The sequence below is a fragment of the Ahaetulla prasina genome, chromosome 5 (genome assembly GCF_028640845.1).
Source record: "Ahaetulla prasina isolate Xishuangbanna chromosome 5, ASM2864084v1, whole genome shotgun sequence".
Classification (NCBI taxonomy): Eukaryota; Metazoa; Chordata; class Lepidosauria; order Squamata; family Colubridae; genus Ahaetulla; species Ahaetulla prasina.
This window is the reverse complement of record NC_080543.1, coordinates 95,515,084-95,528,297: the sequence shown is the minus strand read 5'-3', so window position 1 is coordinate 95,528,297 and position 13,214 is coordinate 95,515,084. Positions and strand designations below refer to the sequence as shown.

Here is a 13,214-nt window from a genome sequence, read left to right as displayed (position 1 = left end):
AACAAGAAACTTTCATGGTCTAGAAACTTGCTAGGTCCATCTGTCTTCAGGGTAACCCTACTTATATAAAGGAATGTTAACTTATATTATAAACCGGTAGCATAAATCTCTGACAAAATGTGGTGCCAAAAGCTGATAATCTTGCAAAGGTTGATACTGACTTGGAATAAGTAAATACTATGTATAAAGGATAGGTGAAAATGCAAATGGTGTGTCAGGCACCAAAAAGGGAATCTGGAGTTACCCTAGAGCATTTTCCCTTATTGTTCCTCACCTACAGACAAAAAACTTCCCAAACTAAAGCAACTATTTGCATCACTATAGATATTCACTGGGAATAGTTAAGGATGATCTTTCTTAACTGTCTTCTTCCCAAAGACCAAAACTTCAATGGCTTTGATCCCTCTTTACTCCCTGGAATGTAGCCCCTCCCTCCTGGGAATCCAAATTATTAGACCACATGCCATAAGAAAAGGAGAGCCAAACTTTCAGAACCCAAGCTTTGACTTCTAATTATCTTTCTTTCTCTTTCTGTCTCTTTCTCCCTTGTTATTTTTATAAATAAATCAAGATAGCAAACATTCCTAATATGACTTCCTGTTTTCTCCACAACAACTCTGTGTGTGTGAGGGTAGGGGTGGGATGAGAAAAAGTTTTTGGCCCAAAGTCACTAATATAAATTTAAGTGTACTGTAGGAATTTAGCACCCACCCCATTCCTAGAAGAATGAAATATTTTAGAAAATATTTAAAAAGGCAGAATATCTTTCCCTGGATGAGAAATGGAGAAACATGTTTTAAAGACAAAGCAGCTTCCTGACTCCCCCCACCTTTGTCAATGGGCCATTAAAGCCTCAGCCAAGCTCACTCATTTCCCCCCACCTTTGTCAATGGGTCAGAGGTAGAAACTCATTCTCCCCACCTTTGTCAATGGACCATCATCTGCAACATAATAGGACCCATCTAGCAACTGAAACTCACCACATGACACCTGGGAAGATTACATCAGCCAGCAAGACCCCCACCCCCTGGGAGTCTGACAGCCAATCAGGGTACTCTTCTTGTGTCCCAGGAAATTCAAAGCTCAGAAAAAGCATAAAGCTAGAGAGTGCACAGGATCTCATCCCTTTTCTGTTCAGGAACTCAAGCCATGTGATCCTGACCACCATTAAACCATCTTTCCAAGCAGCCTCCAGGTTTCCAGTGTCTTTATCCCCACTTGGAACTGAAACCAGATGGATATTTCTTCCAACAGTACAAAACAAATGAAAGTTATAATGAACTCTGAAATTATGCAGGCAGTACTTACAGTTATTGGTACATCTTTTGTTCCTGAATTTAACAAATGTAAATTTAAAATTTTTGGCAGATCTGTTGAGAAATATAGAAGGCATTATAAGTACTTTACGGTACTTTACTTTAAGGAAAAGAGCATTTTATTGTCCTAATTAGAAAATTGTAATCTTTAATTGGTAAAGTAAACAGATTATTTAAAATGTTCCTTTTTTCTTTAATATAGCAATTAATATTGACCAAGGGCATAACTGCAGGTTGAAAAGTCAAATGCAAACCCTATATATTTCCTATATATTTGAACAGGAAATTATAACAAACTGAAAGCTTTTGAAGTCAATTATACAAGTCTTCAAATCTTTTTAAAATGCTTTGCAAACAGTATAGCACTGTTAATCCAGATAAACAAAATGCAACTGAAGCTTTAACTCACAGTGTACAATCATAAGAGTCACATGGCTGGAAAAGACCTTAAAGATTTTCCAGTCCAACCCCCTGCCCAAGGCAGGAAGTTATTGCTGGTATATTCAAATATAGTGTACAGACAATCAAATGAATTTGTACATAATCTGAAGATACTGATCTTAGTTTCATTTACTTAATTTTACTTTATCTGTACCACAAAAACATTAAGCATAATTAAATAAAGCATGTTTATAAATATCTATACACTGTATCTATACACTATCTATCTGAGAGATAATTATTGCATACCAAATCTAAAGAACAGAACAAAAATGCATTAATTCCATAATGGTATCTCATTTCTTTTAGACTGCATAAGAGGGTTGAGGTTGGAAAGCACTGGTTTGCACTAATGAGAAATATGTAATTGGGCCTTTAGGAATTCCTATACTGGTGGTCCAGGGCTTGATTCTTTTCTCCATGGTATTTAAGATCTGTATTAAACTGTTAAATACTTCAGTTAAACACCCAGAGATAGGAGATGAAGTAGATCACGGGTGTCAAACTCGCAGCATCACACCATCACGTGATGTATTGCAATGGTTTTCTCCTTCGTGGAGCTAGGGTGGGCGTGGCCTGGGAGTGACGCATTCGTCCTGCGGGCCGCCAGTTTGACACTCCTGAAGTAGATGCTATTACATGGTGTCTGGATGGGAGAAAACAACTGAAACTGAATCATAACAAGATTTGAATTGTTATTTCTCCAGAAACAATCGGATTTGGAGGAGTCCCTTACACTAACTCTTGATTGCACTCTGTTTGAAAGAAGAAGCCCATGACATAAGGACTTGTGGATTTATAGTTTTTGCTTTAGCTGCTGGTGGAGAACATAATTAGGACAACCTTTTTCAAGCTTTAGTGCACAAATTTTACTATTCTGAAAGAGAGGCATTGAGGCCTTCATTACCTTGAGACTGAATTACTGCAGTACTTTTTACTTGGGGCTGTCTTTGAAGAATATCTGGAAGCTGTAGTTGGCACAGAATGTAGCTGTCTGCATGCTAACGTGCTAAGAGGCACTTCAACAGTGCTACTTCTATAAACTGCAAAGAACGCTGGTCTCCATTTCTCCAGATGTTTAGAAAAGTCAAAGCTCAGTCGCAGGCTTTTGTGGCGCAGAAAATTGTCATTTTGGAATATGCTTTTCCCCAGTTCAGATGCCCTACCCCTCTTTTAGATTTTACTGGTAGCAATGTTGTGGCTGTTCCCCATCAAACTTTTAGGCTTGAGGTGACTGATGTGCTACTGATTTAAAGATGTGTTTTCTTTTAAATGATCACTTTTATAGTATATACAGGTGCCATCATAAATGTGTGAAATCAGATAGGATGTTGTATAATTAAATCAATAATAATTATAAGAAATATTCAAATATAGGATTTACCTTGTGTTCTTAAAGTACCAAAATCTAGCATTTCTGTTGATGAATAAATTCCTGGAGCTTTAAAAGAAAATAATCAAAATTAGCTTCTTTTACAACGGAGAAGAAAAGTACATGGAACTGATTAAAAACTACATCACAAACCTGTTGTAACTTCTACTTCTACTGGAAGAATAATGAACTCGGTAGTATCTGAGGCATTTGTTTTTATTCGAATAAATGCTGTGTAATTATCTGCTTCTCTTGAAGAAAAACTCGCTCTCATTACTCCTTTAGTTTCATAGGGAGGGATTTCCTGTTGAATAGACAATAGTGGAAAATGTGAGTCAAAAAAATTAAAGGTTCAGAAATCCATTTAGTTATATAAATGGTATATTTTGATCTGTTGATTATATATTCAGTAGAAAGTCACCATTAGTGATTATTATCACTATATAAAAACCCAAAACCATGCTTCTAATCATAACAATAAAGAAATATAAAGCGGTTTCAATTTGTACTACAGGTAGGCTGTGACTTAGAATCATTTGTTTAGTGACAGTTCAAAGTTACAATGGCACTGGAAAATGATGTATGCCCAGTTTTCACACTTACAACTATTTATTTATTTATTTATTTATTTATTGATTGATTGATTGATTGATTGATTTATTTATTTATTTATTTATTTAAATTTTTATACTGCCCTTCTCCCGAAGGACTCAGGGCGGTGTACAGCCAAAGATAAAAACAGTAAATATACAAAGTTAAAATATCAATTTAAAATACCTATTCAATAGTGGCCGAATTAAAACCGTCAGATTGACCTAACCTAAAATACCCCATATAAAATTACAAAGGATTAAAAAATTAAAAAATTTAAAATTTAAAAATTTAAAAAATCAGTCCAGTCCCGCTAGTATAAATGAGTTTTTAATTCCCGGCGAAAGGTCCGAAGGTCAGATATTTGGCGCAAACCTGGGGGAAGGTCGTTCCAGAGAGTAGGTGCTCCAACAGAGAAGGCCCTTCCCCTGGGGGCCGCCAGCCGGCATTGCTTGGCGGACGGCACCCTGAGGAGACCCTCTCTGTGAGAGCGTACGGGTCGATGGGAGGCATAAGGTAACAGCAGGCGGTCCCGTAAGTACCCGGGCCCTAAGCCATGGAGCGCTTTGAAGGTGGTAACCAAAACCTTGAAGCGCACCCGAAAGACCACAGGTAGCCAGTGCAGACTGCGCAGGAGTGGTGTTACCCGGGAGCAACGAGGAGCTCCCTCGATCACCCGCGCAGCTGCATTCTGGACTAACTGGAGTCTCCGAGTGCACTTCAGGGGTAGCCCCATGTAGAGAGCATTGCAATAATCCAGACGGGAAGTGACGAGAGCATGAGTGACCGTGCATAAGGCATCCCGGTCCAGAAAGGGGCGCAACTGGCGGACCAGGCGAACCTGGTAAAAGGCTCTCCTGGAGACGGCCGCCAAATGATCTTCAAACGACAGCCGACCATCCAGAACGCCCAAGTTGCGTACCCTCTCTGTTGGGGCCAGTGACTCGCCCCCAACAGACAGCTGCGGTAGCAGCTGACTGTACCGGGGTGCCGGCATCCACAGCCACTCCATCTTGGATGGATTGAGTCTGAGTCTGTTTCTCCCCATCCAGACCCGTACGGCCTCCAGGCAATGAGACAGCAGTTCAACAGCTTTGTTGGGGTGGCCCGGGGTGGAAAAGTACAGCTGAGTGTCATCAGCGTACAGCTGATAACTCACCCCGAAGCCACTGATGACCTCGCACAACGGCTTCATGTAGATGTTGAACAGGAGAGGTGAGAGAATCGACCCCTGAGGCACCCCACAAGTAAGGCGCCTCGCGGTCGATCTCTGCCCCCCTGTCAACACCGTCTGCGACCGGTCAGAGAGATAGGAGGAGAACCACCGGTAAACGGTGCCTCCCACTCCCAAACTCTCCAACCGGCGCAGCAGGATACCATGGTCGATGGTATCAAAAGCCAATGAAAGATCCAACAGGACCAGGGCAGAGGAACAACCCCTATCCCTGGCCCTCCAGACGTCATCCACCAACGCGACCAAAGCTGTCTCCGTGTTGTACCTGGACCGGAAGCCGGACTGGAACGGGTCTAGATAGACGGCTTCATCCAGGTACTGGGGAAGCTGCCATGCCACCACACTCTCTACAACCTTCGCCACAAAGCGAAGGTTGGAGACTGGACGATAGTTACCCAAAATAGCTGGGTCCAGGGTAGGCTTCTTGAGGAGGGGTCTCACCACCGCCTCTTTCAAGGCAGTGGGGAAAACCCCTTCCAACAAAGAAGCATTTATAATTCCCCGGAGCCAGCCTTGTGTCACCTCCTGAGTGGCCAGCACCAGCCAGGAGGGACACGGGTCCAGTAAACATGTAGTGGCATGTAACCTCCCCAGCAGCCTGTCCACGTCCTCGGGAGCCACAGAATCAAACTCATCCCAAACAACATCAACATCAACAACTATTACAGCATCCCTAGGATCAAATGATCAAAATCTGGCAACTGTCATGTATTTATGACAGCTGCAATTTTCCAGGATCATGTGATCACCATGACAAGCAAAATCAATGGAGGAAGTCAGATTCACTTAGCAACCTGCATGATTCACTTAACTGCTCAAGTGATTCACTTAACAACTGTGGCAAAAAGGTCATAAAAAGGGGCACAGCTCACTTAACAACTGCCTTACTTAGCAATGAAAATTTTGGACTAAATTGTGATTGTAATTTGAGGATGAATCTGTGTTTTGTCTTCTCTATGCTTTTCACATTTCTGAATACTGTACACTTTGTTCACACAAACAAAAGTAATGATTAATGATAATCTAGCTCCGTTTTCGCTGGCAGAGGGCTGCAGGAGGCCGTTGTGGCCGAAAACAGGGCGTGGGGAGCGCTTGTGGCCACCCAGGCTCCCTTTTCGTTAGCGGAGGGATAACAAAACAAACTAAAAACAAAACGTTTCCCCTTTTGCATCCTTATGATTTATATTGATATATTGACCATCAATTGTGTTGTAAATGTTGTACCTTGATGAACGTATCTTTTCTTTTATGTACACTGAGAGCGTATGCACCAAGACAAATTCCTTGTGTGTCCAATCACACTTGGCCAATAAAAATTCTATTCTATTCTATTCTATTCTATTTGAGCATGCAAGAAGGGACAGGAAAAGAGAAAGGGAAAGAGGAAAGACTAAGAAAAAGAAGGAAAAATGGGAAGAGAGGAAGGAAGGAAACATAAGGAAAGAGGGGAAGGAAGAAGAAAGAAGAATGACGAGGAAAGGAAAGGAAAAAGAAGAAAAGGAAGAAAGAAAGGAAGGAGATTATAATGAGAATGAGGGAGAGTCTGAGGGAAGTCCTGCCTTAGCAGTTGGCTACCCCAGGTACCCCCCCCCGACATAAGTTATGTTGACCTGGCCATACCCACCCCTACCCCCCAGTGGTCAAACACAACCCTGATGTGGCCCTCAGTGAAATCAAGTTTGACACCCCTGATCTAAAGAAGCTCCAGTGCTTTGATCCATAAAAGCTTATGCCGTATTTAATTTTGCTTGTCATCAAAAGCAGATAATAACATCAATGAATTATCACTTACCCACAGTTTTTTTGCTCCTCCTTGTTGCCCAGTTGGAAGCTCTAGATGAAGATCACCCCCACTTGAATACATTTCTACTACCTGGGAGAAAATGCAAAAAAAGGGGAAAAAGTAGAAGAAAAAAGTTATTAAAAGCCTTAATAAAACCTGAATCCAAATTCAAACTAGATGTCTCAAGGTGGCAACATGCTTAGATACAATATCTGTGAAATAACTCTTTAAAAATATCCAACTTTGAAATGAGAAATTACCAGTAATTAGTCTTATACAGTATTTCCCTATTACTCTCTAAAGAATAAAAAAATCAAATTAATTCACAATTAGTCTAGTGAGAGTTTTATCTAAAATATTGGATTCTCCTTTTGCTTTCTAGATAATTTCCAAGTTTAGAAAAATAGAAGGAACCATGTAAAATTTGGGAACAGGAACATTAGAAACCGTAGCAACCTTCCATTATATCATGCCAGGAAAAAATAGGCTAGCTCATAGTAGGATAGAATGCGCTTCAATTTTTTTGTACTCTGCAGTCAATTGCCAGCAAAACATTGGATCTGTCAGAATACCCTGATATCAGAACACTAGTGAGAAAATAACCCAGCCTGAAAATAATTAAAATAGGTAAGATCAAATATTTCAAGAACTGCATGAAATGCAGGTAGTTCTCACATAATAACCATTTAGTGACTGAAATTAGGATGGTGCTCAAAAAAGTGATTTACAATCAGCTCTAGCACTTACAATCACTGCAGCATCCTCACAGTCATAACTGTGATTTAGGGCTGTGGCAACTGTCATGCAATTATGAGAGTCATAGCATTCTGCAGTCACATTATTGCCATTTGGAACCTTCCTTGCTGACTTTTGACAAGCAAAAATAATGGGGAAGCTGAATGAGGTTCCAAGACATGGTCATGATGTCTCGTTTAACAACCATTTAATGATGGTGGCAAAAAGGCTTGTAAAATCCAGTGTGGTAATGTGATATCTCACTAATAAGTTCACTGAATATTGATAAATGTTCCATCCCTTATTTTGGTTGTAAGTCAAAGACCAAAGACGTAATATTTTACAATTCTTTAACATACCTATAAATATGAAAATGCTATTACTTGCCTGCAAAGGTTCACTATGGGGATTGTGTATATTTATAATAGGAGAAAAACTGCTGTTCACTGGAACTTTTGCTCCTATAAAAGGCCGCAGTCTGTAAGGGTTTGGTACTCCTACTCCAAACACCTGTTTAGGAAGAAATTTTTTTAGTAATCAATATGGTTATTTTGTTGCTCCTAGTTTTAAAATTCCCCCTCAGCACTAAAAAAATTCCCACATCTGTTTCTGAATCTGAAGTTCATTATTGCAAGGTTTAAAAGCCTCAGGCATTACTTAATTTCCTAATCATATAAAATTCAAGTATATACTTTTTTTTTGCATTTCACCCTCAGTATAAATGAGAGTTTTATGTTATTCTCTAACATCATCTAATGCAGTAATGGTAAAATGTTTGATTTGTTGATATTTTATTATCTCCTGATTTCATAATTTAGAATACTTAAGTTAAATTATTTATTTATGCATATATTTATATAAAATGAATTGTGACATTTTGATAATTTCTTTTCATATACTGAAATATTTTTTAAAAAAAACTTACTCTGACATTCAAGTATCTTCCTCTTATATTTTTATAATTAGAATTATTAGTACCACAGAACATTCAACAATAATTCACTATACTTCTTAAATCAAGTTTTTATATTGTTAAATGCACAGACTTTGCAAAGTTCAAAGAACATTTTAGGGGTATTTTGTTGCACTGCACTACTGAGCATATTTCCAGCATTCCTCATCTAATGTGTTGAAGTACAAATCCCAGTATCCTTAGGTAAAATAATTTGCTACACCGGGCGAGGATACATTTGTAGTTCAAAACCTGTAGACATTATCATGTTGGAATGTTTTTTCCCCATGAATAATTTTTATTTGAGAAAAGAATGATCACTAAGGAATCACAAATTAAAGTTAACCAGTAGAATTCAATAAGAGAATGACCATAGTATTTCTTTCCTCTGAGGGCTATGTGTTCAGATGTAAGGGGAAAAAGTAATTTCCCACACAGATTGAACATTTGCTGATTGCTCACTGGGAATGATTGAGTAATTGCATAAGCAGAGACTATAAGAGGTACATAAAGTGGTAATTTTCAAGGGAACAAGTTCATTGAATGAGCAAACAGGAGTTTAACAATGGACTTAGCAGGAGTATTTAAAGAAGAGTCCCTAACATTTTTTTTCTCTAAGACTTTGTTTCTGAGAGCATAAGAAGTGAACAGCAACAACAAAATCTTCTGTGAGTAGTGCAGTAGAAATAAAAGCATACATGAATAGAAAACATTAACTGTAAGCAGCATTGCTTCTGATGTGTTTGCATTTCTACCCACCAACAATCTGACACATATTTTCAGCAAGTACAATGCGGTATCAGTACTTGAAGGAAAACTCAGAGACTGAAATGAAGGTTTACCCAATAAAAAAAATTAGACATTTCAAGATGACTAACAAAGGAATCAATTCTATATAATGAAGAAAATTAACCAAAGGAGCAACCTTCTGGACAAAAATGCATTGTGTTAACTCATTTGTTAAATTGATAAGCCAGGTACCCTGATTTAAAGCCTTCAGTAATGAAATTTATTTAACTTGCTAAATGAAATAATCCACATATTATGACCTAATACATTTTTGTGAAATAAGCCTGGATTACTAAGATTTGTTTTTAGTGGGAATATTGAATACTTGAGTAAGAAGAACTTAGGTTTTCAGCATCAAAGTTACCAAAATTCTCTGTTACAGATTAATTTTAAAATTTTAGTTGGTTCAGATTCTAAATATATTTTTAAAAATAACTGGATCAGAGAAGATGGATCATAGATGAGTGGGGGGAGTTGAAGGGCTCCTGGGGTCATAAGTGGAGTGGGCTGTCAAGCACCTGGATTTTGATCATGTGGCCACAGGGATACTGCAACAGCAATAACTTTGGGCACATGTCAGACTGTTAAGTCCATTTGTAGAGAGTATGGTGGCATATCAGTTTCCCTTTCACCTGGATGAAACTGTCTATCTAGACCCGTTCCAGTCCGGTTTCCGACCCGGTTACAGCACGGAGACGGCTTTGGTCACAGGATGATCTCTGAGGCCAGGATAGTTGTTCCTCTGCCCTGGTCCTATTAGACCTCTCAGCGGCTTTCGATACCATCGACCATGGTATCCTGCTGCGCCCGGTTGGGGGTTTGGGAGTGAGAGGCACCGCTTATCGGTGGTTCTCCTCCCATCTCTCCGACCGGTCGCAGTCGGTGTTGACAGGGGCAGAGGTCGGCCCCGAGGCGCCTCACTTGTGGGTGCCGCAGGGTCGATTCTCTCGCCTTCTGTTTAACATCTACATGAAGCCGCTGGGTGAGATCATCAGTGGTTTCGTGTGAAGTACCAGCTGTATGCGGATGACACCCAGCTGTTTTCCACACCGGACCACCCCAACGGTTATCAAGTGCTGTCCCGTGTCTGGAGGCCGACGGGTCTGGATGGGGAGAAACAGGCTCAAGCTCAATCCTCCAAGACAGAGTGGCTGTGGATGCCGGCATCCCGCACAGTCAGCTAACCGCTGCTGACCATCGGTGGCGAGTCACTGGCCCCGATGGAGAGGGTGCGAACTTAGCGCCCTCCTGGATGAACGGCTGTCTCTAGAAGATCATTTGACGGCCGTCTCCAGGAGAGCGTTTCACCAGGTTCGCCTGGTGCGCCAGTTGCGCCTTTCTGGACCGGGAGGCCCTATGCACGGTCACCACGCCTCGTGACGCCTCGCCTGGATTACTGCAACGCCTCTACATGGGGCTCCCTTGAAGGGCATCCGGAGGCTACAGTTAGTCCAGAATGCGGCTGCGCTGGTGATAGATGGAGCCCTCGTGGCTCCTGCATAACACCCATCCTGCGCAGGCTGCACTGGCTACCTGTGGCCTTCCGGTGCGCTTCAAGGTTTTGGTGACCACCTTTAAAGCGCCCATGGCATAGGGCCGGGTTATCTACGGACCGCCTACTGCACCAGATACCTCTCACCGACCCGCGCGCCTCACAGGAGGGACCTCAGGGTGCCGTCAGCTAGGCAGTGTTGCCTGGCGACGCCCAGGGAAGGGCCTTCTGTGGGGGCTCCGCCTCTGGAACGAGCTCCCCAGGACTCCGTCAACTTCTGGACCTTCGAACCTTCCGTCGCGAGCTCAAGACACATTTATTCATCTGTGCAGGACTGGCTTAGATTTTAAATTTTATAGGGGTTTTAAATTGATTTTAATATTTATATTTCTATTTTTAATGATAGGGCACTGGAATAAGTTTTTTAAAGATTATTTTAATTTTGTACACTGATGTTTTATATGCCTGTGAACCGCCCTGAGTCCTTTGGGAGATAGGGCGGTATATAAATTTAAATAATAAATAAATAAATAAATAAATAAATAAACCAAAAACAAGACATGGGGGAGGGGAGGGGCTTGGGGAAGACAATTTCAACAGCTTTCAAGCCCTTACAAAACAAACAGGCTTTGAATTACAGGGGAAGAAAAAGAGATACTGCAAAACAGAACAAATAGTGGTGGATTCCTGAAATGAATCCTGTATAATCTGGAGATGAAAATTCAGAAGTTAAAAGCTTACTCTTATATAGGATGGTACAAAAGTTGCTAAAATGGGATCTTGCACATATCTGAATGAAACAAATAAAGAAGAATACCAAAGTCTATATTCATAGACTTTGTTATCTATCCTCGCAATAATAATTACTGGGAATAACAAAAAAAAAAAAATTCTGCCTTACATCTGGTGATATGACTTCTGCTATTATTTTGAAGAATACAATTTGTTCAAAAGGAACATAGAAGATGGACTTGAACTCCTAAAAGAATTTATTCCCGAAAGCATCTAGTTAATATTAAGGGAGAATAAGTAAATCAAGAACTGTTGTTTGTTTTCACTCATCTAAACAAGCAGAAGGCATGTATGATATTTTCCCAAAAAACCCAAAGTATTAGTGATGGATGGCTTTAATTATTTTGGTATCTACAAGAAGGCAAGCCTGCCAAATCTGCTTTCCAAGAAATATATTCAAAGAGTGCATATCAATGTGTCCTTATAAAACTGGAGGGAGGTATCAAGTAGGATGCCATAGTCATAGGGCCTGTATTCTTCAACATTTTTATTAGTGATCTGGATGAAGAGATAAGAGAATGCATATTAAATCTACAGATAAGAGTAATACAGCTAATATCCTAAAATAAACTCAAAACAATCCTGATGAGTCTCTGAAAATAAAATAAAATAAAATAAAATTCCAAGAGAAACACACTGGGAAACAGTGCCTGGAATGAGGGATAACATATATTGTAATAATTCTTATCAAAAAGACTGTAGAACAGTCTTTAACAAATTGAAAAATTGTTCAACATCATGATGTGGCTGTGAAAGAAAACAGAAAAAAAAGTTGTGCAGGAGTGCATCAATGGACATACGTTCCTGAATCATGGGAAATATTTATTTTACTTTAGTCAATCAATCTCCAGGGTATGTAAGAGTATTTATTTCTGGAGCCTGTACTTTAGGAAAGATTAAAAACCCACACATGGAAAATGAGGGCAACATCTTTCGAATACCAGTTAGATAGAGAAACTAATTCTCAGAAAGATAGAAACTCCCATTCACTGACGTTCAACCTATTCAAGAAAAGCGTAAACAGCAACTTGCCAAAGTTGCTTTCCTTTGGATTTGAGCAAATGGTTTGCACTCTCTGACCAAAATGCCTGCTTTCAAGACTCCAGTTCTATGAAAAAGGCCTTCAAATAATATAAACTGTTGTTAGTTTCAACTGTACAGTGTTATTTTAATGTACATTGAACTAGAAAGCAATGTCACATTGTTCTTACCTGGTAAGTAAATACCCCATGATTAGATGTGTTAATAAATAATGTGTTTTCTACATTTCCCACAACTCTTGCAAGAAAAACTACATCAAATGATGTATTTCCTCCAGGGATAATTTTCTGAAAAAGAGAAAAGTCAGAAGATATGTTATGCTGTTGATTCAAAAGCAGTGTATTAAATATGCAAAAGAAGAACTCATATATGCTAGCTATCTGTTAAGGTCCCTGGACTAGGTTTGCAAAAATCCAGATTGAAGTTCACCCTGAGTTATGGAAGTTCACTGGGTAACTTTGGACCAATTGCTTCCCTCATTCCAATCTACCTCCCAGTATTATTGTGCAGAAAAATGGAAGGACAAAGTGCAATGTAACACACCTTAGATCTTGAGGGGAAAAAAGTCAGAATATAAATCTAACAACAACAACAAAATTGTCCTTCCTCAGTTATCAGAATTAGTACTACAGTAGCATAATAAAACTGAAGCCATTAAGTTTTTCCTTTGCAATAC

General features: G+C 39.8%; 1 protein-coding gene across 1 annotated transcript in view; it reads right to left on the bottom strand.

Moving 5' to 3' along the window:
- TMEM131 (transmembrane protein 131) overlaps positions 1-13,214 on the bottom strand; it is a 116,161-nt gene that overhangs the window by 52,968 nt on the left and 49,979 nt on the right. The window contains exons 7-11 of the mRNA XM_058186245.1: positions 7,856-7,982; positions 6,747-6,823; positions 3,283-3,433; positions 3,142-3,198; positions 1,183-1,370 (exon numbers count right to left, since the gene is read on the bottom strand). Of these exons, the coding sequence (XP_058042228.1) occupies positions 1,183-1,370; positions 3,142-3,198; positions 3,283-3,433; positions 6,747-6,823; positions 7,856-7,982 (600 nt within the window). The remainder of the gene's footprint in view (positions 1-1,182; positions 1,371-3,141; positions 3,199-3,282; positions 3,434-6,746; positions 6,824-7,855; positions 7,983-13,214) is intronic.